Below are 27642 nucleotides of genomic sequence, written 5' to 3'. Positions count from 1 at the left end.
CAGCATTCAAACATTAACTCATAGAGGCAAACAGAAAAGAAGTAAACTATCTAGCATTTCTATTGTAAATACAGATAAAGAAATAACAGTTTAAGTTGCAGCAGTGGAAAGCTGTTAGGTATCTGGAAAAGCTCCTAAACATAAGTGAGCATGAACTGTCCAAGAAAGCTACAAAATCTCTATCCCAGAATGTTTTAAGAAAGAGGGAGCACCTGGATTTTTTGGCAATGCTATTAATGAACATAGATGGTCTAGTTAATCTCTTCAGATACATCCCAGGTTTTATTGCTCCTCTACCTGTGTCATTCCAGAATCTGTAGCATTTAGGAAACTACACAGTAAGGCACACAGACAGCCTATGTGTCTTAATACGACTGCTTCAACTTTGTATGGAATCTTGGTATGCTATGAGGCACCCTGGTGCTATCTGAGAACCACCATCCCTTGTGGTTCACTTCTCTAGGAACAAAATATGAAGGTGCATTACCCCTCACGGATGGTCTGCATGGCAACACAGATTTCCACAACATAATGGCTTAGTTCAAACACAAAGACAGCACTTTTGTACTTGGCCTTGACAGTGAGAACAGGGAAATGGTTTCTGACAAAACTGTGCATTCTGCTGAAAGGAAAAACAACAGAAATGGATTTGGCTTCAGGAATTCAGTGCCGTAATCCTAAAAGGCAGCATCAACTATGAACTTGAAGACAATTTCTTCTCCAGTTGGAGGTAAGCCCCTTTCTCAGGAAAAGGAGAGGATGTCCTATTATTCCCTGAAAAATAAAGTATTTAATATTGTTTCCTTCATGTTATTTTGAAGCAGAACCACACGCATTACTTTATCATATCCAGGCCCCATCAGTGCATGCAGTTATATCACCCTCACAAGCAGTCGGCTAAGGACAGTTCTTTGCACTCCTCACTGTATTACTCAAGTAATTCAAACATTAATCAGTGTTTTCATAGCATATCCATGAAGTGCAAAAGCTTCCATTACAAGTCAAGAATGAGGGCAGAGCCAGGCCAAGACCTTCTGTGTTCAAACAGCCATCTGAAGATAACAAAAGCTTTCCTTGGTACTTTCATTTTGGAGCGTCCAGCTACTTTGCTTCATGCTCTGATGGATCACTTCCAAAATCTTAAATCAGAGAACTAGGAATCAATTCGTGGATCCCAGGGAGAGGCACTGCAAAAACCCTTTTCAAAAACCACCACTATTTTGTCCAGCAGCATGTAATGGTGTGGCAGAAGAACATCAACAAATAACCATATGGCCTGATGCCCAGCTACTTCTGCTGACAGATTGCTTCCTCTCCTGGTGCCTGCTTCCTTGTTTCCTACAGATGCACCAACTTTCTACAGGCAGGGAAATGATCTTTTTTATTATCCTTCCTCTGTCCTTCTGATTGCTGGCTGAAAAAATATGTTTTTCTCTGTAGATAGGAATAACTTTCTACATTTATGTTCCCTGCAGAAGGCAGCAGTCAATTAATGAATAAAAATACTCCATAAATACTTGTTATGAAACACATATAAGCCTCTGTCAGTCTTTGAGGACACTGTTATTGTAGGCACTGAACAAACAAAAGAGGCAACAGCTACACTTGTAGACAAAGACTCTGACTTCAGCAATTTCACCCATATTAGTAAGCCCAGACACAGCTTTCACACCTTCAGTAAAGGCAGTTGACAAATGGGCCTGAATTAACTGGGTCTAGACACCGACTCAGCCTGCTCCACTGATCAGGGGGGACAGGTCGTTAATTTAATGTCAAGAATGACTACACCTGGATTTAGAAAGCCTCTGCAAGGGGATGAAAATTGCACTAAAAACCAGAGTTTGATTAGATAGCTGACCTAAGTCAAGTGACTGAGAGGTCAATTAGCCCCTTTGCGGAGTCTGTGACGTGATGGACAAGCACAGAGTGACCAAACACACCCAAATATTCAGCAGAGATTGCAGGGGGTCACTCCAGCAGCTGCTGCCTCTCCTCTCTGCCCTCAGGTCACAGAAGCCATTCCAGCTTCACTCAAACTGGGGAGAAGTGGATGTAAAGATGGGATGAAAAAGAGGTGATTCTACCAGCTGTACAGTTATATATTAACTAGCTATTACTGCTGAGAGCTAAAAATAGAGTGACTTAATAATTAGAATGAGTAACATGTATCCGTGTCACACAGGTATGAAGGAGAGTTGTACTTGCTGTAAATTAATTCCCTTAAATTAGGCATAATTCCGAGTGAATACACCAGACAGTCTATAGATATTTGTGTAGGCAAAACCGGATCCTTCAAGTACCTGTTACATGAGAGAGCAAAAAAATACTTGCATCCATTTCAGCCTACTGCACTAACATGATACACTGAAAAAAAGCAGGAAAAAAATGCAATAAAATTTAGCACTCTCAGTTTCTTAATAACAGTTTGTCATAATTGTGCGTTATCTTAAAATACAAGGTGAATACTGACTCATTAACAAAAATAAAAAACAGGTGGAGACTTGGTTAAAATAAACTGGTATTTTACATAAAGCGATCCCCATTTGTATTTCCTACATTCCTATACAAATATTTGTATTTCCTATATAAAACCCCTAAATTATGTAAGTCACAACTTAGAGCACTGGCCAAAGTAAGGCTAAATAGAGAAATCAATTCAAGGCTAAATCTAAATTCCCTTCTAGCTGGATTTCTCTATTGTCTCCTTTCTAATACACATCATTGATTTTGTCTTGATATTCTCTTTTCAAGTTCTCCAAGAAAAGAATTTTTCAGGTTTTTTTTATTGAACAAAACAAATAAAAAACCCCAATCAAACAAAAAACCCAACATCCAAACAAACTTTCGATGAGTATAGTTTCAGTAGGAATTTACTGTCTATCTAAGCAACTTGAAATGCCACGGGGAATTTTGAATATCTCATTTAAGAACAAACCTGTTTACAAACTAAACCATGTTTTCTGAAATTGTTACCACTTGAACACTTGTCAGAAAGCAAAATTGTATCTAAGATATCTGAGATTCCTTACCAGGAATGAGTCACCAATAACCACAATGCCCCAACAAACCCCTCACACAGTGCAGCATCCTGAGCATCTACTATGCAAGTGCATGATAAAGCCACCCCCCAAGAGGGGCTGCAACATGATTTTCACCATTCTACTTCAGTGGCAGCATCAAAGTAGTGATTACCTCTCTCCTATACACCTCTGATTGTACTCTGGTTCCCAAGGGGTCCTGTAACATGGCACAGATGAGCTGCAAAAGCAGGCAAGGTGGGCAGGGTGAACATGGGGAGGTCACACTATGAAAAGCAGTTACTGAGGCTGTGGTTCCACAGACATTTCTCACAGCCTACTTAGAGGCTTCCTGGGTGTTGAAGTCCTATTCTTTGCTCCCACAAGCAACTGTCATGTAATTGCTTTCATAAACAGACCCATTTTTAGATTAATTAGAAACAGAAAGGGCAAAGAAACCCATTTGGAAGCTGTTCATTAACAATTAGAAATATCACTTTCTGATTTCTAGCCTGGGTTCGTTCATAACCAGCTTATACCCTTCTGTTCTTGTACTAACATTAACCTTTAGCTTAAATAGCTGTAAGCTTGCCAGTATTTACTCTCCTGCTTTATTAGTACACGGAAGAAACATCCATTCTCAGCTTCCAGTCTGCTTAGCTAAGCCATACTTGCTAGGTCTCATCTCATGAATCCTCAGCATCTGTCCTCCCAGGACTGACCCCTGCCCCCCTTCTTCAACCTACCCTTTGATTTTTGCAATAGCCTTTATCTTCTCCAGTTGTTTCCTGGCTTCCTACATGGCATGCTGGAAATATTATGGAAACACAGACAGATGAGACCGACTGCCCACCTGGTCTGTCACAGTATAGCACAAAGCATCATGCGGTGTCTTCAGTGGTTTCCCATTTGTCAGGCAGAGATGCTTCCTTTCCCAATTATTCGTACAGCCTCACACCCTAGAGAGGGCAGACTAAATGAACCTATAGGTACCCAGTAGAGCTATTCCTGCTCTTTTCCTGGTCTAGGAAGAGTGGATTAAACAGGACCCTCCTGTTTTTAACAGGACACTCCCACAGTCCAGATACCACTGCTGCTCACCTGGTATCTCATCATCCCACAAACCCAAGGGCACAAGCCACCCTGTACAGCAAGACTCACTGCCTACAGTTTCCCAGTCAATTAGCACTCAAACCACAACCCTTCTCGTATCTGGTACCTGAACACTTGAGTAATGGATGAAAATCTCAAGCTACATGTGGAATTTCACCTCAGTTTTATGACAAAAAAAGCACACCAAGGACAGAGCTGTCAATGCATTCAGCTAGCGGTCCCTCCAGAACAGATGTCAGATACCTTGATGTTCCCAAGCACCTTTCAGCAGAGGATGCACATTATAAAACCAGATGATAGTCTCCAAGGAAAGACAATTCTGAGGAGAGCAAGAACTCAACCTAACTTTACAAGTACATGCATGCTTCAAATGAAGCCAAAAGGGAACCACCAAAAAGTCCATTTGAAAGTTCCACCGATCAGCCATCACAGGGACGGGAAGGAACCTACAGCTTGACCTAGATCCTTGATTCAGGCTCATCTGACCAGTAGAAAACTTGCTGGTGGCCACAGTATAACTTATAAATTCTGCTTGGTTACCAAGTAAGGAGTCTGGATAGAAAGAAAGTGATCATATCACCTGGCAAGAACTACCTCCTAACAGCATTCATTTCCTGAATCACAAGACCTTCAAGTAGCTTGAATTCAATAAATCACTGACATTAAAATGTGCAAAAAAATAAAAATTCTACCCTGTTTTACATGCTATGTAGCAGCAGCCAGCATTGGAGTCCTGCTGTCTTCAGGCATTACATTATGTGTTACTAACAGCATTTTGACTTCCAAATGCCACTTATACAATTGGCAAGGCGGGGGCAGGGGGGAGAGGAAGCAATCATCATCTTACTTAAATCCAGATGCAGAGTACTAGAAGATTCCAGTTATAACAACCCTTAAACAATTCCAACAATCAGCTCAGAAGCATACAAGGTGATCTTGCCCTACATCTAAACAAGTTGTGTAACTATGCAGCTTGGAAAACAAGAAACAAGTAAAAGCAAAACAACAAGACAAAATTATGATGTACCAAACCCCTTTTTCTGACCTAATGTCTTTTTCTGAAAAGTCATGACATCCAAACCGCCTGCTAACACTGCCCAAGTATTTAACACTTCATTTATGATGCTCTCAGCCAGTGCTGGTTAGCTCATCTTTTCCTCAAGTCTTGTGCCTTATAAGCCAAGGCCCACTGCTATCTCTCTGGTGCAGCATTTCTTGTACAGATTGCTTCAGTAACACGAAATACTGGGAAATATCCCCTCCTCCCACACAGAGCCTTAAAAATAAGAGTGCTAAGTCTGGCTTCTCCCAACAGCCAACACTATTTTTAAAGTGCTGTGATTGTGGCAGGTAGGAGTCCCCCCACCCACCTCTCCCATTGCACCCCTATTCTGAGCAGGAGGAACTGACTTACTCCAGTGCTTGATAAAGCAGTTTCTGCTGATCAGCACCTTGTGCCATGGTGTGTCAAGGCAGCCAAGACACTGCAGGATTCTGCACTCCACTCCTCATCAGCTACAACAGACTCTATCTGCAGACTACAGGGCTGTAACTCTTTCTGCCATTACCTCCCCAGAGCAAAGTGCAAAGAGGGAAGCTTTGCATGAGGTGGCAACAGCTGCCTCAGCTCCCATATTTTTAGTATTCTCCTCCAGCCTTTAGAATATACTATTTAGAGGACTTGCTCAACTCTCCAAACAGATCTGGGTTCCATTTTTCCTGAAAGCTTCAGACAATTGCTGCAGCAGGTTGTGCAAGTCAGTATTCAGAAAGTTTTGGTAGAAACATGAATGCAAACTGGTCAGTACCAGGCAGGGGAAAATAGCTTACTGTAGCTCATTCCAGTTCGGAGGAGCTCTGAGCACATGGATAGTCCCTTCAGCCTGCAATATTCAACGCAATTCAGGCAATAAACACAGAAGTTTTTGTGACCAGATTGCCTAAAAGAAATTATATTAGAGACAAAAATGCAGCAATTTTGGGTATGTAGTTTAATTCAGAACCTAGGAGCTGAACAAAACAAGGTCATCTATCCACATTGCCAGCCAATTGCAGCCACCCACATCTTGGTTTCTGATCAGCAGAAGTACAATTCCCATGGACAGAAGGAAGGTGAATAAGATGCCTTTTCCTTCAGAAAATACCAGCCTGTTAGAATTAAAATCTGTTTTGCAGTACCATGATGAATTTGAACAGCAATATTTCTCTGGTCTAAGATGTCCAAGCAGGAGTGGGTGCCAGGAAGAGCTATTCCCTGGAGGAGTGTTAGAGTTCACCAGCCAATATACTTCTCTAAACTATGGGAAGCCTCGATTAGACACAAAGTGTTTTAAGCAAAATAAAAATTAAAATGGTGCAATAACAGATTATTCACATGCATCCTAGTACTGCCATTATGACCTTACAAGTCAGAGGACAGACAGATTCACTTCAGCCATGCTATACTACTTGAATTTAATGTGCACAGAGTAGGAGCTGGCACAGAGTAGGAGCTTCATCTGATAGTGGAACACCCCATGTTTGTAAACTATAACCCAGATGTTGCATTAACATCTCCCTTTTATTTTTAAGGATATCAATGGAATAAACTGTGGGAGAAATACTACACTTGGATTCTCATTTCCATTTATAAGAATTTTGACTCACAGGTGTGTAGAGTTTACAATACAAACAGAGAAACAAAGCTATGGTCCTCAAAACTAATATGGATGGGGAAAAGAAAATCAATATTCTTCATGTCCTCATGGAGGCAACCTCTCCTCTCGAAGGCCTACAGGAGGCTTGCAGTGGAAAAGTAAAATAGCATTACAGGACAGTTAGGTATGGACACTGCGAACTTCTGTTATGACTAAGAAATCTCCTCTGGAAAGAATTTGAGATCTTTCTAGCCAGAAGCAGGATAGTATGAAGGAACTCTGTTGTCAGTGAAAGGGTCAGAGGTACTGTGTGCTGGGGAATACAGATCATCAACACCAAAACTGGTTTCTAGAAAAGGTGAATATAAGTTTAATGTCAGTACACTGATGTGTTCAGAGAAGCTTGCAGAAAAGCTTGTTAGCAGCTGAATAGGTTCATAGTTGCTGTTGTCATCATGAAAAGCATTTCTTACCAGGATGTTGCTCACACGAAACCATTTCTCTTGATCTTAGCATATTTACTCTGGAAAGAGAAAGTCTGCTGATTTTTCACACAAGTTTATCAAACTTAGACTAAAAAAATCACAACAGCAGGTAACAAAGATACAACACTATTTTCTTGTGTGTACCCAGAAATAATTATCTCTTTGTTATTTTATAACACCTCGACGTAGAGCAGGTTAAAAACTGATAGTAGGTCTCAGAGAATTTCATTAAGGATAATTAAAGGATATTTAAGGAAAAAGGATGCAGGTATTAAGGATTATTAAGGATAAATAAACACACATTTTATTCCAAAGAGATGCAGGTATGTAGATATCTTATTTAAGACACTGATATGAAAGAAGCTTTTCCTTCTCTGAGTGCAGCAGGTTAGCTGAACATCCCCTCACAGAGAGACAAGAAGACACACAGATAAAGGTTATTTAACCACTGGGGCATTACCCCACACTGAAAGCTTCTCTGGGAAAGCCATGAAGGGCTCTGGGGAATCCCACAAGACTTGCTAGTCTGCAAACGCAGATGCAGCAGAAGGAAATAACATTATGGCACGGGAAGATAACAACACCTGCACTGCATTTGTATTTAAATACTTTCTAAATAATTATTGTTGTGCAATCCCTGAGAGGTCTGAAAGCCACACACGTTTTCTAGGTAAGGTATGCAGATAGCACTTGTCTGCCAGTGTGAGCACAGACACTTAACAGCCCTACAGCTGGCAGCAACCCTTGGATCTCATCTTACCTATACAGACCTACTCTCCAGCGTGGGAGCAGCAATTGCATGAGCAAAAAGCACAGTTTCTACAGATCCCCACCTGCTTTGATCCCTGTGACATTTGGTCAGCGGTAATAGAATTTTGGTGGAGGTTAAAAATAGCCTTCATAAATACAGCAGGTAGAAAAGAATGAAGGCATTTCACTGGGGATGTAGTTTTTCTATATGAAGAGAAGTTTCTGGTAACTCCCTGATAGAGTCACAGTGCTTCAGTTTGCTTCTTTGCCACTGTGTGGGAGGCTTTGAAAATGCAGAGCTTACTCATCTTCACGGGACCGATGAAAAAGCACACAGGAAACAAAGCTTAAGGGAAATAAAATGCCCAAAGAAAGCTATTGCATGGACTGCACAGTTCATGAGAGGTGGAAAGGAACAGTTCCTCACCTGTTGGTGGCTAGCTCAAAGCAGGTGTGTCCTCCACTACCCATCTGGGATGGAGCACAGGTACATGGATTAACTGATCAGAGGGTCTGGATTCACATGTGGGGAGTGTGGGCAGGCAGGTAACTTATAACTAAACTAGCAAATGAAACTGGCACTAGTTAGTGCCCAGCTGATCTCCTCAATAATAGCAAAGTCCATAAGGGACTCCACAGGGCACCCCACAGCTATATTAGAAGGCAATAGTGGTGTTTTTTCAACATATTTTCAAAATTAAACTGGGGCTTCACACTCCAAAGTCAGCAATATAATACTGTCCCCTAGACAACGTCTTTTAAAAGTGAGACTCTGATGGTTCTTAAATATTTGCAAGTGCTGGATCAGAAGTGCTAATTGTATCACTAAAGGACATGCAAAAAATAAGACTGGGGCTACAGCTGGGTACCTGTAGCACTATAGAACACTAATTCAGTCCTTCAGCTACAAGTGCTTATGGTATCCTGGAAGAACAATGTCCTGAACCACATCTGCCACCATGACATATGATATACTTCAATAACAGTGAAAAAGAACAGACTATTGTCATTTAACAGAGAAAGAAAAATACTAAAGTCAAAGTAACTGGTATGCGATAACACCTAGAAGAAAGCAAACCTAAAAGGAAACACTGCCCCAGTGACTTTGGGTTTTAAATGAGAACAAACAAATTTATATATTTAATCTCCAGATAGAAGAGGAAAATTATGCCTAAGACTTTCTCCCCCATAAACACATACATGTGGATGAAATCACAGACCCCACACGCTTGTAATACTCAAATGTACTTGAAAGAACTGGTAAGAAAGGTAATTTGGTGACTTGACTGATTTCTTTTTCCTTCTCTAGTCCACCAATTCTTATGTGTTATGGAAAACTCAGATTCAAATTAGTGTAAATTTAAAAGTCACACAGCTGTGTCACTAGCTGAAGGCTACTTCAGTTCAGAAGGGATGAAAGTTGAAGATGCAATAGCTATGTGTTTGTTCTGCAAACGAAGCTCTCACAGAGGGACTGCAGAAACGAGCTATCAATTAATCCCGCTTTGTGTTCTAAGTGTGAAGGTGAGAATTATTGAGTCATTCCTCTCTAGGATGAAAACCCTGCTTTAATTCAGTCATAATTAAGTTTCCTCCTCACAAACACAGAAAGAGAACAAGCAAAACAGCAGAAGTGAGGGAAAAACTGTGCATGCTACCAAAAACTTTTAACATCCACAGTTACAAATTTCTGTGCCATTTCATAACTGTCAAGTATTAATTAAAATACTACATTTTTCTGACTCATGGTCCTGTAGGATGTATTTACATTATTCACATGAATATTAATCCCTTCTCAGGTAGGAGGCTGAACTGCTTTGGGGATTTATAATCACATCACATATGGAAACTTCTTGGATGTTTTTAGTTTTTTTTTTTAAATCTCTTATTTCTTTCAAATTTCAGCCAGATCATTAGCAATTAAGAGTCATAAGAACCATGTTGGTTGTCTGTGTGAGAGGAATCCAGTAGCTCAGCTCAGTGAGATGGAACTCACCGTGTATTGCTGAAATTTAACTGTACATTGAGGAAGGGGAACTTTGAAGAGAGCTGGAGGGATCACTTGGAACATTAAGAAGGTAAGCAGCTGTGTTAAAAGCACTGGAACAAAACAGAAGGAAAATCCTCTTGAAAGCCTCTAGGCAATGACTGAAGATGGTGAGGTGTTAATGGGGTAACCAGAGGCAAGAGACAGGAGCTTTTCTAACTACCAACCAGTTAAACTATCATCCCAGAGACCTTACAAATCCTAAGACTTATCTGGATAGTCTGTATTTGTATCACGTAGTGGAGTTCAAAACAAGACTTAGGAATGAACTGCTGATGACGCACAAGGTGCAGAAAGCAACTAGCATAGACTCTCTTTTATATTTTAGCAAAAGTATGGAGAGAAATGAGGATGCATATGAGAAAACTGACAGTCTTCCTGATAGCTTGAAAAGAAAGGAATTAGATGAGCCAGAAAAACAAGGCAATTCAAGAACACAATCCAATAAAAACCTGGAAAAACTAGAGCTCATGAGAAACAGGCTTAAATGACTATAAGTTCAGGAAGCTGTTAACAGATAATGAAACAGCACTATCAGAAAAAAAAATCACAAGCTATCCCAGTGCAGAGGATGGAAAGTACATCCAATAAGACAACAGTCAAAAAAATCACAAGCTCTTCAGAGGGCTTGAACTTTGAAATGCAGATATTTTCTTGATGAAGTTTTTAAGGACAAGCATGATTACACAGGAAAGAAATCAGAAGGTCAATACACAAAATTAAACACCTAGCAGTGAACACACAAAATGACAAATCATGGCTCCTACTCAAAGGAAGAGAACAGCTATAATCAGGTGTCATTATGACTGGAACATTTTATGCCTTAATTGCTTCAGGTCCTCACTGACAGGGACTACTGCAGTCAAGCAGCTGACAGAATTCTAGTTCTTTGGGGAAAAAGAAAAAAGTTCAGCAAGTCATTAAAAAAGCAGGCTTCAGTAAAGGAGAACAAATTTGAAAGCAAACAGAAAAGGTAGTTATTTCTAAGTCAGCTGACCTGATAAATCTTCATCCTCAGGTACAAGGTTGCAACACTGACAAGTGCAAAGTGCTAAGAACTTTAAAAACAGGCAAGACATTTGAAGATCTGAAAAGGGCAAAGCAAGCATTTATGCTTTAAAAAAAGGAAGAGGAGGATGTGGATAATGATGAAAGCACTAACTTGACTTTTTCCCTCCCCTCCTGGGAACTTAAGACTGGAACAAATAATCAAATTATTTGCAAATCTTCTACAACATAAAAAGGAGTGAAATAACAGTGAGCATGGTTTCATCAAGAGTAGAACTGTGTCAAATTCATTTAATTTCCTTCTAAGACAATTATTTTTAGGAGTAGGAGAGTAACAGTATAAGTTTTATATCCCGAGGCCTGGATGAAACTGCTGAAATAGATGCAAACACACTGGAAAAAATTATACTGAGGGCAGTCAAACTCAGAGTATCAAGCAGAGTCCCTCAGGCAGCTCTGGAAGCACAGAAGTTGGCAGCTTGGGTGCTACACAACTTATTCACATACAACTTCAAGGATTTGTAGGCATAACAGGAAGAGACAGACAGCAAAGTGCTTAAGAAGTTGAAAAAAAGAAAACAAAAAACACTTCTATAAAAACAAGTGCAAAGCCATACTCAGCTCTAATCCAACACAAATTGGGCTAGGGAACAACTGACAAAGCAGTTTTTCAGAAGGAGCCTCAGCTCTGGAAATGATAAGAGGGTAACTATACAACAGTGTTAGCCTGAGATAAAAAGGCATCATCACAGCAGGATAACTGATACCTTGGGATACCAGGATCACAGCCTGGAGAACAAAGTCTGCATTGCTCTGCAGTGCACATGAGCAGGCTCTCAGATGGGTTTCTACATTCACAGTTTTGGACAGATCAGTCTCTACATCCAGTGTTGGAGTGCCTAGAAGAAAAACTCACAAGAAAAGGCTAAAAGAGCAAGCAGCCCTTCACTATTACAGGGAGGAAGGGAATAGGTTCTGCTCCTTTTCCTTTTGTCCCAATAGTGAGGAATAGATTTATAAGATAGATCAGAGGTTAGGAAAAGCCTTTAGATAGCAAAGAAAGCTAAGCCCTGGAGCAGGCTGATGGAAAGTTGGTTTTTGTTTTAATGGAATTTTGTTGTTAGGAGTGGCCACAGCAAATAAAAAATCATGACATGACCAACCCAAAGTTCTGTAACAGTGATCTCAAAGCATGTCCTTCCTTCAAATTCAGCAGGAACACAAAGATTGATACTGAATCACTGTGTGCTCTCACAGGGAAAAAAAGAAGAAGAAAAAAAAAAGATATCCAGAGACAGGTATAATTGAATCTTTTGTCCCTGCTGGTATGTTTGTGCACTTGTTTTCCATAAGGCACAGAACCAAACCATTGCTTTGATGCTCTACAAAACCACAATAGAAATTCCCATTCTTCTTAGATACTAACATCTCTTAAATTTAATTTCCATTTCATGCTGACAGTTTTGACCTGAATCACTCTGCTCAGAAGTGAAGTAGCAAAGTAATCGTTACATAAGAAAGAATTCACAGTCCAGGTAAGTCAAGGGAGAGTAGTTCTGCTATGGCAGATCAGATGCCCCAGATAAAAAAAAAAAAAAAAATTTCCTAAAATTTGCAACAGATCCATACAAGAAAGAAAAGTCCTGATACTGATAGATAGACACTGTAAAATAATTTCTTATTAAAACAAGAGAGCTATGGAAGAAAGTAGTATTTCTAAGTGAAATACATTAACCCTGCATTTTGAATAGTAGGCAATAGTTTATCATCTATAGAATATGAACACCATATGTTATCTTTCTGTGGGCATACAGATGGATGAAAGCATAAGACGTTTTTAAAAAAAAAACAACAACTTTTTGGGTCTTAATCGCTGTTTTCTACAACAAGACTGTTTATACTGTTAAAGAAAATGTCACAACCTTTTCTTTTTGACTTCCCAAATCAAGATTATTTATTTTTAAATCATACTTTCATGAGATGGAAATACCAAGACTAATTATACCCCCACTCTCAATTAATATATATAAAAATATTTGATGTGAAGTTTTCCAGGGAACATTTTCACACGACAAATAGTATCAGTAACTCCTACTAAGCTAACAAGCTATCCTCAAGTTGCCTTGAAAGAAAGCTTTCATTTTTAACAATTTAACATGAACCATTTAGTCACAGACATTATTAATACTGTTTACAGAGCTATTTCTAATTCAGAGATAATTTCTCTTCTCCTGCATGTTTACTGATATTAATCAGTAATTGTCTTTAGACAATAACATTCAAAATACTTGGTAGAAGAAGGTAGCTCTGAGACCATCACAACATGCTGCAGTCCAATACAATACATTTGATCAAATATTTAGTCTGTTCAATACCAAAACTGCAAGAGGTGTATTACAAGGAAGTAGAAATGAAACCTTCAACCAGACACGGACAGCAGAAAGAAGGTGGGCAGCAATATTACATCCTACCTCTTGAAGCTGCAGCCGAACTTTGTTAATGGCTCTAATCCAATGGGCTCTTGCTGGAGGAAAGGGTGGTGGCTCCTTGTCACCATCGTAGCTTAAAGATGAGAAAAACAAAATCACTAAATGAAAACCACTCATCTGTTAGCACTGGAGATTCGATGTTGCACGGTGCAATCACAGCTTCAGCAAACCAACAGGCTTTGGTCAGCACAGCCGTGCTCTTACTCTGGGAGTAAAGAGGTTTAAAGCAAAGGTTTCCTTATACGCAGGCACTTTTGGAAACTGAGTCACTGAAGATAAAAGCTAGGATACAATCTGGCCCCAGGATTAAGATGGTGTTGGTCAAAATACCAGGAAAGCAGTTCCAGCTACCTGATCAAGTCAGTTCAACACATTAGTATTGTAACTGTACACACTACACAGAGGCAGATGAAAGGTTTTCCATGCCCATTGCAGATCCTTTCTAACCACTGCCTCTTCCCTACTGCTAGAAATGTTCATCCCTCTTCAGTGGAAATACTGGCAACAGGGCTCAACTGTGTTTTTTCCCTTTCATTGCACCTTTCTCACTTCACCTTTTTCTACAGTATTTCAAGAGGGCATCTGCATCTGGCAGTAGTGCCCCATCTCAATGCCCCACGGGACATTTTACACTCCCTAAACTCATTATACACTGGGTCTTTGGTTGCATTCTTTCTTTTTTGTGTTGCTGAAGTGTAAACTATCAAAACAAACATCCTTCTGCCAGCAAAGCACCCCACACTGCTGACAGTAAAGAAAAAAATATAACTGAGAGCAACATGAAACCATCCTACACATCTACCAGGTGCAACTCTAAGGATCAACATTCAGAGTTCAGTTCCATGCATCCTCCATGGAGACAGAAAATCAGTACCAGAGAGTGGAGAAGGAAGGAGTCAGTGATACAGGAGTATCCAAGTTATATCCCCTTATTAGCCTGAAATAGACTATGTGAACAACCTTCCCTGTGAGCAAATATAGGGCAGCCATTCTGGGACAAGACTCCTGCTGCTCTATAAGGAGAAGAGGAAAGTGAGTCAGAGCTTAAAAACAGTTTAACAGTTTTTCTAGTCTTACTTTCCTTTTTCATATCTTCAGTGTAAGGGTTGCCTACACATGAACTGCTGTGGTTAATTCTGTCATTACAGAAGACATCACTGTGACACCATCTGCACCTTCCCAAAGGGTACAGACAGACAGCTTTCCACAGATCTAACTGAACCAGATAAAAATGAGCCCTCACACTCACAAAAGTATAACCATATCCACACTAGGGGATGCAGTGACTTCATTACCTCAAGGGGAAAACAAGCAAACAAACCCAAAACCCAACAGTTCTTAAGTTAAACAGTGAATTTTAAAATTCCTGTAGAAGCTGTACAAAACCCACTGTACAAAATCCCCAAAACTTAGCTGAAATACTTTTGACTGTTTTCAGTACTGGTGACAGCTTGGAAAGCCCAAGTGCAAGGACAAGAAAAGCTGCCACAGTGAGTCAGAGCAACATGTCTATTCATACTGCAGCTCTACAACCTACAAACATAAACAGCAACTGATTGCAGTAGCCTACAACACAAGAAAGGAACTCCTGTACCTCTAGCCATGACTACATGTAGTTCGTGGTTGCTCCCACATGTGAGCAATGGCAGCAGTGATCTGTGGACCAGACTACACTCAACAAATGAAAACTGGAAAATACAGCAAACAAGCTTCAAGGCACCAGCAGACATTTCTCTTTACATACAGAGAATAAACACAATTTATGCTTAGCCTGTGTCTCATAAATAACTGGTTCAGCACATAAAGCTCTCACAGATCAGCAGCATCATGTTAATTGTTAGAGAATGCTGTAGGCAGAGCATGTATGATTTGCCCTGGGAAACAGCAAAGAGAGGAAACTGAATTAGTTAATTTTTGAATTAGTTGAAAGAACTCATTAATAGTTTCACCTACCTCACTTGGGGTCCTGCATCAACAGCCTTGGGCTTCTCAGGTTCCAGAGGCAATTTAGGGGCAGAATGGTCTGCAAGTTTCTCCTCTGTCTCACAGATCTTTTCCTCCTCCCCTTTGCCACAAGGCTCCTCTTGCTCCTTGAGCCATGCCTGACCATCCTTCTGGTAGCTGCCCAGACTGTGGTAGGAATGATTCAACTCTCTTTCCTGGTGATCATCATCTTGCTCAGAGCCATGGGCACTTTCATGGGAATGATCCGGCTCACTCAGGCGAGAGCTTCCCTGGCTGACATTACAAGAGGAGTCATATCTACTGCTGTCAGCAGGACTATGAGAGAACAAGAAAGCCCATCAGAAAAAACAATGGCTTAGAGAAACACAAAGCAATCTGCACAGCTATCAAACTCCGTGGGACACTAAATATTACTGTAAAGACACATTGTGCAGACAGACTTCACTATTATACTCACACAACTAAGTCTAGATTTTGGAACCTCAAAATTTTGGTAGTCAGTGGAAATAATTAAGACACAGCCTGCCAGTATATAGACCATATATGACAATGGTCTTTCTTGTACCAACTGACTATTTCTTCACCTTGCATCAGCTAGAAACTGCCAGTGAAGATATTCTAATAACCAAACAGGAGCAAGGATGGAAAAATAGCAATTCAGAGTGGAAGTGTTTCTGTCTTCTGCAGCTTCACTGCAGCTAAGGTCTCTATCATGCTCCTTTAAGCTATTGTTAATTCTATTTCTTCAATTACTTTCATTATTATAAATTTATTTATTTATTTATTTATTTACTTATTTAACACTTATGGTAAAATACACTGAAGTCAAGATTAAGGGTGTCAGGACCATAAACTTAAAACCTTTGACAAAAACATAGCAATTGTTCAATGGGGAGCCCATGTCTTGCTCCAACAGTTTTTTTCAATAATTTAATTTACATAAAAACACAATGCCAAGAGGGTGTGATCTCTCTAATTCAAGACACCACTTCCAGAACTGAATTCCTAGAATTCTCACACAAAATACAATGGCTGGAAATTCACCATGCAGTCAGGAAAACTGCAGCTGAGAACTGAGGAGCACTAACGTTGCTCTCTCTTGCTCACATTAGAGAATCTGAAGCCAGATAGGAAGTTCTGGGTCTCCAGTGTTGGAACTGGATGTTCAGAGCCACAAGTTTCATTTGGCTGGCTCAAACCAGGACACACATCACCCAGAGATACAAGTTTAGCAAGCCACTGGTTTGTTTTGGTTTGTTTTTTTGACAAAACCTGTAACAACACAAGCACAGGACTGAAAACATACTCATGGAGTACAAATACCTTTCTTTAGTGGCTTTCCTAACTGCATGAAAAAACCTTTGCACAGATTTTAGGAAGCGCAAGCATTAGAATATCTTCACTGATGCATCAATTAATGTTTCGAAATCTTCACTCATGTGAAAGGAACCTAATTATTCCTAGAATAGATTATTAATAAGTAAAATTTCTCTCTAAAATTAAGCCTTTAACTTGCATTTTGAAAACAAATTGTTCATTCCTTCCAGTATGTTCTACCTACTAGTACCTTTTTTCTTAGCAAATACAACATAGTTATCTCCAAACAGAAAGCAAAGTGAATTGAATGCAGCGAAGTTAAGACAGAGAGTGCAAGGCTAATGGAATTTGCACTAGAAGCATCTTGTTCAGTGGGACTCAGTATAAGAACATGGGAAATCCAATTACACTTAGAGAAAAAAAGAGTGGAAAAGGGTGAGAAAATGATCTAAGGGCTTGTATATTACCAGTCACTACAGCTTGTCACATCCTCTGTGACAGCTATCGGTACCACTACAAACACTTGACACCAAATAGGGGTGACACAAAACTACAAACATCAGACTCGAGGCCAATATCTACTGCTACAGTATTGCATTATAAATGGTCAAAAACTTGAAACCATTTATGATGCCTCATTTGTAACTAGCCTTTTCTCATTCAGTAGTTCCACGCTATTCAGATCTGCAGCCTGTGAGCTAGGATGAAGTGTTGCTCCATTAGGAGCAGAATCAAGCTCAGTTTCCTTCTTTTCAGGCTCATCTGGTGCATGCCCTTCTGCCTCATCTTCTTTTTGTGGTTCACCTGAAATCACATTTTGCTGATCTTCTGACTCCTTATCAAACTTCTCTCCCAGCTCTTTGTTGGGTGTATCATCAACAGCACTTGCACCAGATGGTTCTTCAGAAAGTTCATTGTCTATACTATCGGGCTGCTTTGAAGACAAGTTTACTTCTATATTTGCATCAGTCAGTTGATCTGAGGCTGATTTTGAGTTTTCATCTGAACTGACTGTTCCTAACACCTTGTCATCTGGTTTTGACAAAGCCTGTGGTGTTACATGTGGTTCCCTTTTGGCAGAGGTCTCCTTATTCTCTTTTTGCCAGGGAAAGGAGAAATCTAGCTTTTTCCCAAATACTGCTCCTTGGGCACTCTCTGGCTTACTCACCTTTTCTTCACTACCTCCTTCAAAGAGAGTTGATGAAAGTTTCTTAAAGCTGGACATGAGGCCCTGATCTGCCCCTGCTTTACTAACAGAAGGTGACTGCTGAGAGAAGAATGACCCAAATGGCTTTCCACTATCCGCAGATGACATAAAGCTGAATTTTGGCAAACTAGGTATGTTTGGTATTTCAAAGACCGGTTTACTGCTGTTTGTTTCTGGAGGAACATTACCAGGTTCACCCGGTTTCTTCAAGTCACATTTAGAATCAATCCCTTCTGCAGGCACCTCATCAATTACTAAAGGTTTCTCCTGTTCAGCAGTTTGCTGTTCTGCTTCACTTTTCTTCTTTTCATTCAGCTGGAGCAGATGAACACTGGGCTCATCAGCTGGAGCTGTGGGTTCTCTGTTTTCACTACTGATCACGTCCTGCTCATCAGAAACAGCCTTGGCCTGATCCTCTGTAACAGCGGACTCTGATTCAAGTGTAGCACTCTCATCTTGGTGGGAAAGGTTTGTGTCTGCCTCATTAGTTGAGGCTTCCATTTCCAGTTCAAGCCTATCAGAAGAACCAGTCTGAAGGCTACCAACAGGTGCCTTATCTGCAGAAGCAGGTTCTTCCTCTGTTCCATGTGAAGAACCCACATCTGGTTGGCATGTGTTTGTATCAGTCAGTTCAGTGACCTCAGCCTGCACTGGATCAACTGCATTACAGGAATCAAACTGGCCTGGCTTATTATCCACCATCTCAAAGGCCTGTGTGTCAGTATCTAACTGCAGCACCTCAAGGGCTTGATTTTCACTAGACCCTGCTGTTTCTGGAGTGACACTCAAGGGTTCCTCATTACATGTTTCTGATTTCTTATTTCCCTCCATTTCTGTTTTCATAGGAGACTCTTTTGTGGAGCTCTCCTCTGCTGAAACAGGTACTGTATCTGCCTCTAAGGAGGTCGGGGCATCTCTTTCAGATTCTCTGGCTGCACCTGTATTTTGTGTCACCTTGGAATCCTTTACTGGAACAGATCCAGCGGCACCTTTCATACTACTGTTTTGAGGTTTAGGGGTGGATTTTGGAGGCATCTCTTTTGGAGATTCTTTTGGACCTTTGAAGATGCCAAACAGATCATTTGTGAAAGCTGGTGCTGGGGCACTTGGGAGGGATGAGAAGCCAAAGAAAGAGGAGCTTTTCTTCTGTGCAGTAGGAGGTGCAGTAGCTTGAGGTTGGGAAAAGAAACCAGATAATGTTTTAGGCGGTTTCATTTTTGTCACGAAACTTGAAAACATTTCAACTGAAGAATCCAGTACTGATTTATCGCTGTCAGGTTCCCTAGGTTTGTTTTGCAAATTAGATGCCTCAGGCATTTTAGGAGGAGAGTGCAGCACTTGTGCCTCTTGTAACCCGTCACCAGGAGTTTGTTCAGGTAATTTCTGTTCTGGCAACTCACATACATCTTCAGAGCCTGCTTCATTTTTTATGTCACTTGTTAAGTCATTCAGACTCTGAGAATCCACCTCATGACCTAAGGCTTCACTACAATCTTTATTTTCAGAAGCTTGTTCTTTTGAAGAATAAGGCTCTTCTTTATCAATAGGAAATGCAATACTGTCCATTTTCTCTGTGCTGCCCAAAGTATCATTTTTTGCCCCTAAACAAACAGTCTGTGGGCCCTGAGAATCCTCCTGCACACTTGGAGTCTCAAGGCAAAGACCAGAAGAAGCCAAATTGGTTTCTGTAGCATCATCAACCTGTGGAGGCTTCTCTAAGTCATGCTCTTCAGCTACCAGAGCAGCACATTCTACATTTTCGTCCCCCAACATTTCTGATTTATCTTCTGGGATCATGAGGTTTTCAGACATTTGTGAGCCAGTCACTTCAGCAACACTTTCTACATTTTCCACTGCCAGAAGTTTCGATTCATTTTCTGGGACCATGAGGTTATCAGGCATTTGTTTGCCAGTCACTGCTGCAATAATATCATCAGCTTCTTTTTTATTGTCTGCATCTTGGTGCCTGGCAGAACTGCTCATTTTGACACCAGAGTCAGCAGAAATATTTTGCTTCTCTGAGTCCACCGGTTTGGCTGGTTTTGCACTACTGGCCTGTCCTGGAGCAGTTTGGGGCTTTTCATCCAAAAAGGATGTCAAACTGAAGAAGCTAAAGCTTGTACTCCTTTGAGGTATCTCTGATCTCTTCTCAGCAGTTGGACCACTGGAAAAGAAGGAGGGCAGACGAAACACACCCTCTGTTTCTTGCTGCTTCCCACTAGCAGGAGCAGGAGCAGGTGCTGAAGGCTTTGGTTCATCTGGCCCAGTGAAGAAGGAGAATATGCCCTTACTGGCTGGCTGTGCTGGCTGTGATTTTGGAGCAGTGATATCAGGGAGGCTGAATGGCAAACTGAAACCTGACTCTTTCGGTGCCTGATCTGGCTTTGGTTTTGCTGGCTGTGATTTTGGAGCAGTGATATCAGGGAGGCTGAATGGCAAACTGAAACCTGACTCTTTCGGTGCCTGATCTGGCTTTGGTTTTGCTGGCTGTGATTTTGGAGCAGTGATATCAGGGAGGCTGAATGGCAAACTGAAACCTGACTCTTTCGGTGCCTGATCTGGCTTTGGTTTTGCTGGCTGTGATTTTGGAGCAGTGATATCAGGAAGGCTGAATGGCAAACTGAAGCCAGACTCTTTTGGTTTCTGATCTGGCTTTGTTTTTGCTGGCTGTGGTTTCGGAGCAGTGATACCAGAGAGGCTGAATGGCAAACTGAAACCTGACTCGCTCGGTGTCTGATCTGGCTTTGGTTTTGCTGGCTGTGATATTGAAGCAGTGATATTAGAAAGGCTGAATGGCAAACTGAAACCTGATTCTTTCTGTGTCTGATCTGGCTTTGGTTTTGCCTGATTAACTGTGCCTCCTAAATTACTTCCTCCTTGCTGCTTTGGTGTAACCGAGGGTTCACTGATTTGCTCCACAGCTGACTGACTCACCTGGCTCACTTCAGGACCTGCACTGATAGTGATGGGCTTTTGTGAACTGTCTCCAGGAGGCACTTCTTTACTCTCAGAAGACTCCTCCTTAGTTGTTCTACTTTGCTGTTCCATTTGCACCCCAGGACTAGGGGAGATGTGCCTGTCCATGTGATCTGTTCTCACCCCATCCTTAGGGGTGGAGGATAGACAGGGCATACTGGCACTGTGGAGACCCCCAGACTTCTCAGTTTGTTGTCTTGATTCAGCTACAGTTCTGCTATTGGTTTTTGGCAGAGTTGAAGTACTTGGGGTTGGTTGAGAAGACACAGCCTCCACTTTGAAGATATCTCCGAGGGTTCCAAATAATGATGAGATGCTAGAAGTTTCTTTCTGTTCTGGCTGTATCACCTTTTCTTGTTTATCACTTCGATTTTTTTCCAAATCTGGTGATGCCTGTGGTGTTTTGCCTACTTGTGTTTTAAAGAAATCAAAAAATCCAGGAGTTTGAGTTTTGCTGGCAGTTGAGCTTGCAGGAGAATCTTCTCCAAGACTGAACAATTTCAGTGCACTTTTAAATAATGTCTCCTCAGGTTCAGTGGATTGGTGGCTCTGATTTGGCTGTGCCTGGCTGGGTTCATTTATACTTGCATGCCTTTCAAGATGTCTGGAAACTGGTGTTGCTTTACCAGGTGTCTCTTCTCGTATGGACCTGCCATCTGGAGCAGTTTGGCTCAATTGAGAAGGAGATCTTTTTAATCCTGGTTTTTTTACACTGATGTTTTCATTCTGGTTTAATTCTGGCTTTATGCTTCTAGCAGCCTCCAAATTAAGTTCTGATGTAGTACTTCTTCTCGGTTCCGATGTAACAGGAACCTTTTGCCCCGCTCGTGTCTCATCTGATTTTTTATTTGATGAAAGTGATAAAACATCAGTTTTGTTTTCAGATGATTTTGACTGTGTGTCTGTTTTCTTCAAGGCAGAGTCTTCTGATGTCTCAGGCTCAGGACCCGGAGACTTTCCAATTAGTCCACCCAAAGCAGAAAATAAAGAGCTAACCTTGTTCACTGGAGTTTTCTTATCTTCTTCAGTCTTTTTTGCTTCTGTTACCTTTTCAGTAGATGCCACAGTTTCTTCAGCCTTAGGAGCAGACTGAAACAGATGGAAACCAAAGAATCCTGATGACCCACTGCCAGTCGTCACTGGGACAGCCTTATCCATTTCCTTGCTGTGGACTTCCTTACTCAGTGATTTATCTTCTCTGGAATATGTTCTTAGATCAAGGGTTTGTGGAGACTCCTCTGAATAATTCAGCACTTCCTTCTCAGGTCTGAAATCTACTTTGAGTTTTTGAAGTTTATAGCCTGAGAAGTCTAATGGCTGCTCTCTCTGATAATAAATAGACTCTTCAAACATTTGTGAAAAAGTCTCCAAATTCATGTTCATTAGCTGATCACTCCTCTGCAAAGCTACTGACAAATCCAGAGGCTTATTTGTTGTATAATCATCTAAAGGTTCTTCTTCAGCAAACCAAAACAGCTCATCTTCACTGCCAAGAGGGACTTTAAAACCACAAACAGCAATGGTGTTGTCTTCTAGTACAGCTCTTGGAATGGAATCCCTCTGAAAATTGTAGTCCCAGCAGTCTGGGTATGGATATGTTTCAGGAGCACACACATATACATACTGTCCAGTAGGATCAGTGAGCAGAGAATACACATAATGGTTATCACTGTACATGTAGTATCCACAGTCACCATCTTCTGATGGCCACCATATACCCTGCTCAAGCATCATTAGCCACTCCTGATACTCCTGGCTATAGGATGAGTACCTAAAACTTTCATCCATACTTAAAGTTTCTTGGTCAATTAGAGTCCACATAGTTCCATCACAACCAGAGGAGTAGCTTAAGTCCATGGGCAACTCTTCAAACGAGTAACTCCCATCTCTTTCAAAGGGTGTAAAGTTACTATAACTTTCATTGAGAGAATTAGCAGTCCATACATCATTTTCTTCTGACCAGACATCTTGAAACATTAACTGGTCAAATGACTCATACGACATCATACTTAAATCTACACTCTGTCCATCAAAACTGGTATTAGTCTGCCAGTCCATCACATTTGCATTTCCATCCTTTTTACAGAGATTCATTACCATATTGTTTTCGGGCCAGTCCAAGAACTGAGGGGGCAGAACTGAGTTCTGGTTTAACACATAGTAAACTGGTACTGCTATCTCACGAGCATCAGCCAGTTCCCCCACTTCATATTCCCATTCAAAGCTAGAGTGGCTTCTTGTTTCCTGATAAGCTGAGTACTGCTCCGTAAGGTTATAGCTTTTATCAGTCAAACCGAGAAATTTATTTGATTCTTTGTTTAAAAGAGCTGGAAAAACTCTAGATTCTGCATCCCGATGAGGGATATGCCTACCATTTACAGGCTTTCCAGATAAGTCTTGTACCTTGTCTTGAGCATCAGGGCACACAGGACGCTCGGAGTGGGGAGGATGGGGCTCAGTTGTTTTATTTACTCTTGCACTGGACAGGTGGTCAGTAGTTTTGGAAGATTCCATTGTTTTCACATTATCCAGTTTCTCCTTTGGCTTGGGCAGGAAATTTTTTAAGAAGCTGGAACCTTCCTGCTTTTCTTCAGTGCTGCTTTGAGTTTCAGAGGCTGTTCCTGAGTTGCTGGGTTTTGTCTCTGAGCTAGAATCCTCACCTCTGTCAAAAAGCTTCATGAAGCCTAGAGAGTTTGTTTTCACCTTGTCTTGCTTACATTCAGACAAGTTTTCACTTGAAGCAAATTTCAATAAGCCAGATAATAATCCAGGAGAAGAGCTTTTCTGACCATCAGCCTCACTTTTAGCAGGCAAATCTTGATTATGAGCTGCCTTTTCATTTGAAGAAATTTGAAGAAACCCAGAAAGAAAACCTGGTGTGTGCTTCTTCTGTGTATCATCTGTACTTGCAGCTTCTGGCCTCCTGGCTGAAGAGATGGATTCAGCTGAGCTTTCATTTGAGCCTGGTGCATCTAGTCCTTCTCTTGTTAAACCTTCCTTTGCATTTCCAGTTTCTTCCTGAGTACTTTTAGTTCTCTGCTGCTCTTCTCCAGCCTTAAAGGTAACAGAAGCGCTCTCCTGGTGTTTTTTTCTATTTACTTCAGCACTAGATAAGCTTTCTTTATTAATGTTTTTTGTTTGTACAAGTTCCTCCTTATGGTCTGATAAATTTGGAAGAGAGCTGAACTTTGAGGAAATGGAATTTTCTGATTTACTCTTTCTGTCTTCAGGCAAAGAAATAGCACTAGAACCCTGATTAATTCTTTGGTCCTGTGAAGGTGCTACATTTTCTGCAGAAGAAAATTTAAATAATGAAGGGATAAAGCTTCCTTTCTCATTTGTACGTTCTTGCTTCTCTGAAAAACCTAAACCACTGAAAAAAGGAAGTTTTCCAGTGAAAGGAAATGTATGTTCTTCCTTTGAAGAACTATTCTGCTTTACATCATCCTCAGACTTATGGCCTTTAAAATGCCCAGGAGTACTTTCTTTCTGTCCTTGTCCAGCAGAAGGAAGCAGTAATTGACTGAAAGACTTTTTGAGTGGACTGAAAAAACTTTCAGATGCTGCAGCCTGATCTTGAGGCTGTGCAGTAGGTTCCATGTCTTGCTTGCTCCCCACTTCCTGACCTGTTGTATGCTGATTCCCTGAGCTATTTGCAGGAGGCTGCTCCCTGGCAGTGGTTGCACCTTCTTTCACAGTGGCATCTGGCTGGTTTGCAACATGATGCAAGTCTGGCTGCTTCTGTGGCACATCCTGTTGCTTGGGAGCCAAGAGACCATCAAAAGTGGTTTTCAGACTGAAGGAACTGACTGAGTTTGTGAGCCTGCCAAAGACTGAAGATACAGAAGTGCTATTTGCGTTTACCCCTGCCTCGCTTCGAGTCTCGCTCATTCGTGTCTCTGGAACAACGCTGCTGGTCCTGGTTTCTGTCTGTTCAGATGGTCTCTCACTTTTCTTTACCTCATCAACTTTCACAGCACGGCTGTCCTCTTTGGTGTGCTCCTCTTTCATGACTTCCTGTTTTGGCACTTCCTTCTCAGAGAAGATCTTTAGAGGATTAAAAATGCCTAGAACAGAATTCATAACCGATTGTTGGTTCTGCTGGCTGTCAGCAGTAGCTCCTTGTGACTGCTGGGGATGATGTGATGCAGAAGGCTTGCTGCCCACCACAGTGGTTTCTGGCTTGTTGGTATTCACATTCTGGGCTGTTTTCTCACCACCCACCTGGGATGGTAGCAAAGCCTGAATGGAGAACTTGGTGTCTTTATTATCAGTTTTGTTATCTGCTGTCACTCCGGAAGATGTACTCTCACTTTTGGGCTTACTAGAAAATATATTTGAGATTCCACTTTCTTGTGAGTTTCTGGTTTCTGTTTTCTCTGGAGTGGAAGAAACAAGCTTTTCAACGGAGGCTGTGAGCTGTTTTGTGCTTGACCCCACCTTTTCAGTGAAAGAGCTAAACAGGGAATTCACTGTATTCTTTACACCTGACAAGTCTGGGAGAGACTCAGATTTGCCCTTGGTACTCTCCTCTGCAGCAGGACATTTGGTCTCCTCAGGCTTCCTGCCTTCTACTGAACTACCAGCATTATCCTGCTTCAGTGATACACTCTCAATGTTTTTTCTCTCTGGCAATGTACCAAATTTGCTGATTTCTTCCTCCTTTTCAGCCAAGTATTCTGAAACTGATTCTACAAGACACTGTAGCTCATCCATCGTGTCTATGTACTCATCACTGGGTTCTTCAACAGGAGACAGCGTTAAGTCTTGCATAGGATGACCATGCTTGCTCCCTTTAGTCTTGTGTTTTTTATCACAGCTGTCCTTCAACTGGAAACCCAGATTTGCAGGGTAATTAACAGTGAAGTTTCTCAAATGGCTGATATCAGAATCACACCATGTTTGTGATGGTTCCCCCATTTCATCTTCTGAAGCAGGCGAGTACTGGAGCTCATCAGCACTGCTGTCAAATTCTTCAAGGATATCCACAGGCACAAAAGTGTTATCTGGCATCCCCATGAGTTTCATGTCTTCACTGCAACTGAGGTGGAGTGAGCCCTCATGGTTCACACCCTGTCTGTGGGGCAATTTGCCACTTTTAACCATTAAGCCATTTTTGTATGGACGCAGGATGGGATAGGCAGGCAACCCTTCCTTATTTTCAAAGCTGCTGGCATATTTCCCAATTCTATCATATACTGGGAATTCATCATTTGGTTCAGCATCACCTGCCACACCATTGAAATAAATAATTTTCTCCCTAGGAAACTGTGGACCTTCATTACTTTGGAGGCTTATTTGTTCAGTCTCTTCAAAATGGTGTCGCAGCTTCTTTTTCCTTCTCCTATCTATTGTGTCATATTCCTGAGGATACCTAGGGACATCTACAGATACTGACTCCACACACACATTTTTGCAGCACCTTGATCTTTCACAGTGGTTGAAATTTTCTCTTTTTGAGAGATTTTGCATCTTTTTTATGCTTGTCTCCTGCCAACTTCTATTTTTATGACTCTTTTCTAAGAATTCCTCTATTAGCAGTTTTCCTAGCTCTTCATAGTTACTCTCCTGTTCTTCTTCTCCGTCTTCAGAGTTAAACGGAATGATCCTGACTCTTTCATTTTTAGCTAGAGATTCTTGTCTAAGATAAGAAATAAAAGGAGTGGGAGGGAAAAGGAGAGAGGCAGGAAAAAATAGGAAAGGAAAATAACAGTTTTTTTAAAAAAGCTCTAGAAAGGACAGGAAAAAAAGCAATGAAAAACCATGCATTAAATAAAGGAAAATTAAAATCAGAAACATCCAGAGATAACAAAAGTGAAAACCTGCCAATCTACCACCATTACACTTCAATCAAATATTCAAAAAAAGCAGCATGAGTTATGATAATCTACCAGTTACTGTTGCACAGAATTTAGAAATGCATGTTCGAAGGAAAACAGCTTTTTGTGATCAAGTGAGGGCTCATAGCCTTGGATGTACCAGTTCTCTGCTGTTACATTTTTAGGCACACTGAAAAAAGTCACTTATTACAGTAACAGAGCTACTTTGAGATGTGCCCACACACACCATTCCACTATGATATGCATGCATTTCGGTCACTCTAGACTGCAGATTTTTGTTTTAGTGGTATTCATAAAGCACATAGGCACTTTGTTTCTCCCAAGAGTGGTTGCAGAAGTCTCTTGCAAAGATGCAAGACTCCAGGGAAGTGGAAACAGGGCACAGAACATAAACTGTGCACACCAGAGACTAAAGGAGTTCCAGTTTCTCCACCACTTCTTTTTGCTGTGAGGGCTGACACTGAAGCTTATGCCCCTCAGGGAGCTCCTGCCAACACAAAATTAAAATCCTCAGAGCTGTTACTGGATCAGAAGGCAAAACAAAACATTGACAATGGATATTATACCATCTTAAGCCTCAGGTGCTTTCCATGATCCCTTACTTCCCATTTAGAATGTACCTAAACAGATCCAACAATCTACAGTTGTCCACTGTGGGAGAATGACTTAAAACAGGTAGTGCTTTGCTATCAAACAACCTGAAGTCTCCCAGAAACCCAAGGAAATGATCCTTGGGATTTTGGGATTAACTCCTAGCCCTTGATTAGAAAGGTTATCTCAGATGCTCAACAA

The 27642-nt window shown here is 41.1% G+C and overlaps 1 protein-coding gene across 1 annotated transcript in view; it reads right to left on the bottom strand.

The window, feature by feature from the left end:
* UNC13B (unc-13 homolog B) overlaps positions 1-27642 on the bottom strand; it is a 211865-nt gene that overhangs the window by 116096 nt on the left and 68127 nt on the right. The window contains exons 10-11 of the mRNA XM_030467074.1: positions 15499-15825; positions 13528-13618 (exon numbers count right to left, since the gene is read on the bottom strand). Of these exons, the coding sequence (XP_030322934.1) occupies positions 13528-13618; positions 15499-15825 (418 nt within the window). The remainder of the gene's footprint in view (positions 1-13527; positions 13619-15498; positions 15826-27642) is intronic.

This window comes from Calypte anna, chromosome Z, assembly GCF_003957555.1.
Source record: "Calypte anna isolate BGI_N300 chromosome Z, bCalAnn1_v1.p, whole genome shotgun sequence".
NCBI classification, from domain to species: Eukaryota; Metazoa; Chordata; class Aves; order Apodiformes; family Trochilidae; genus Calypte; species Calypte anna.
This window is presented reverse-complemented; position numbering and strand designations above follow the sequence as displayed.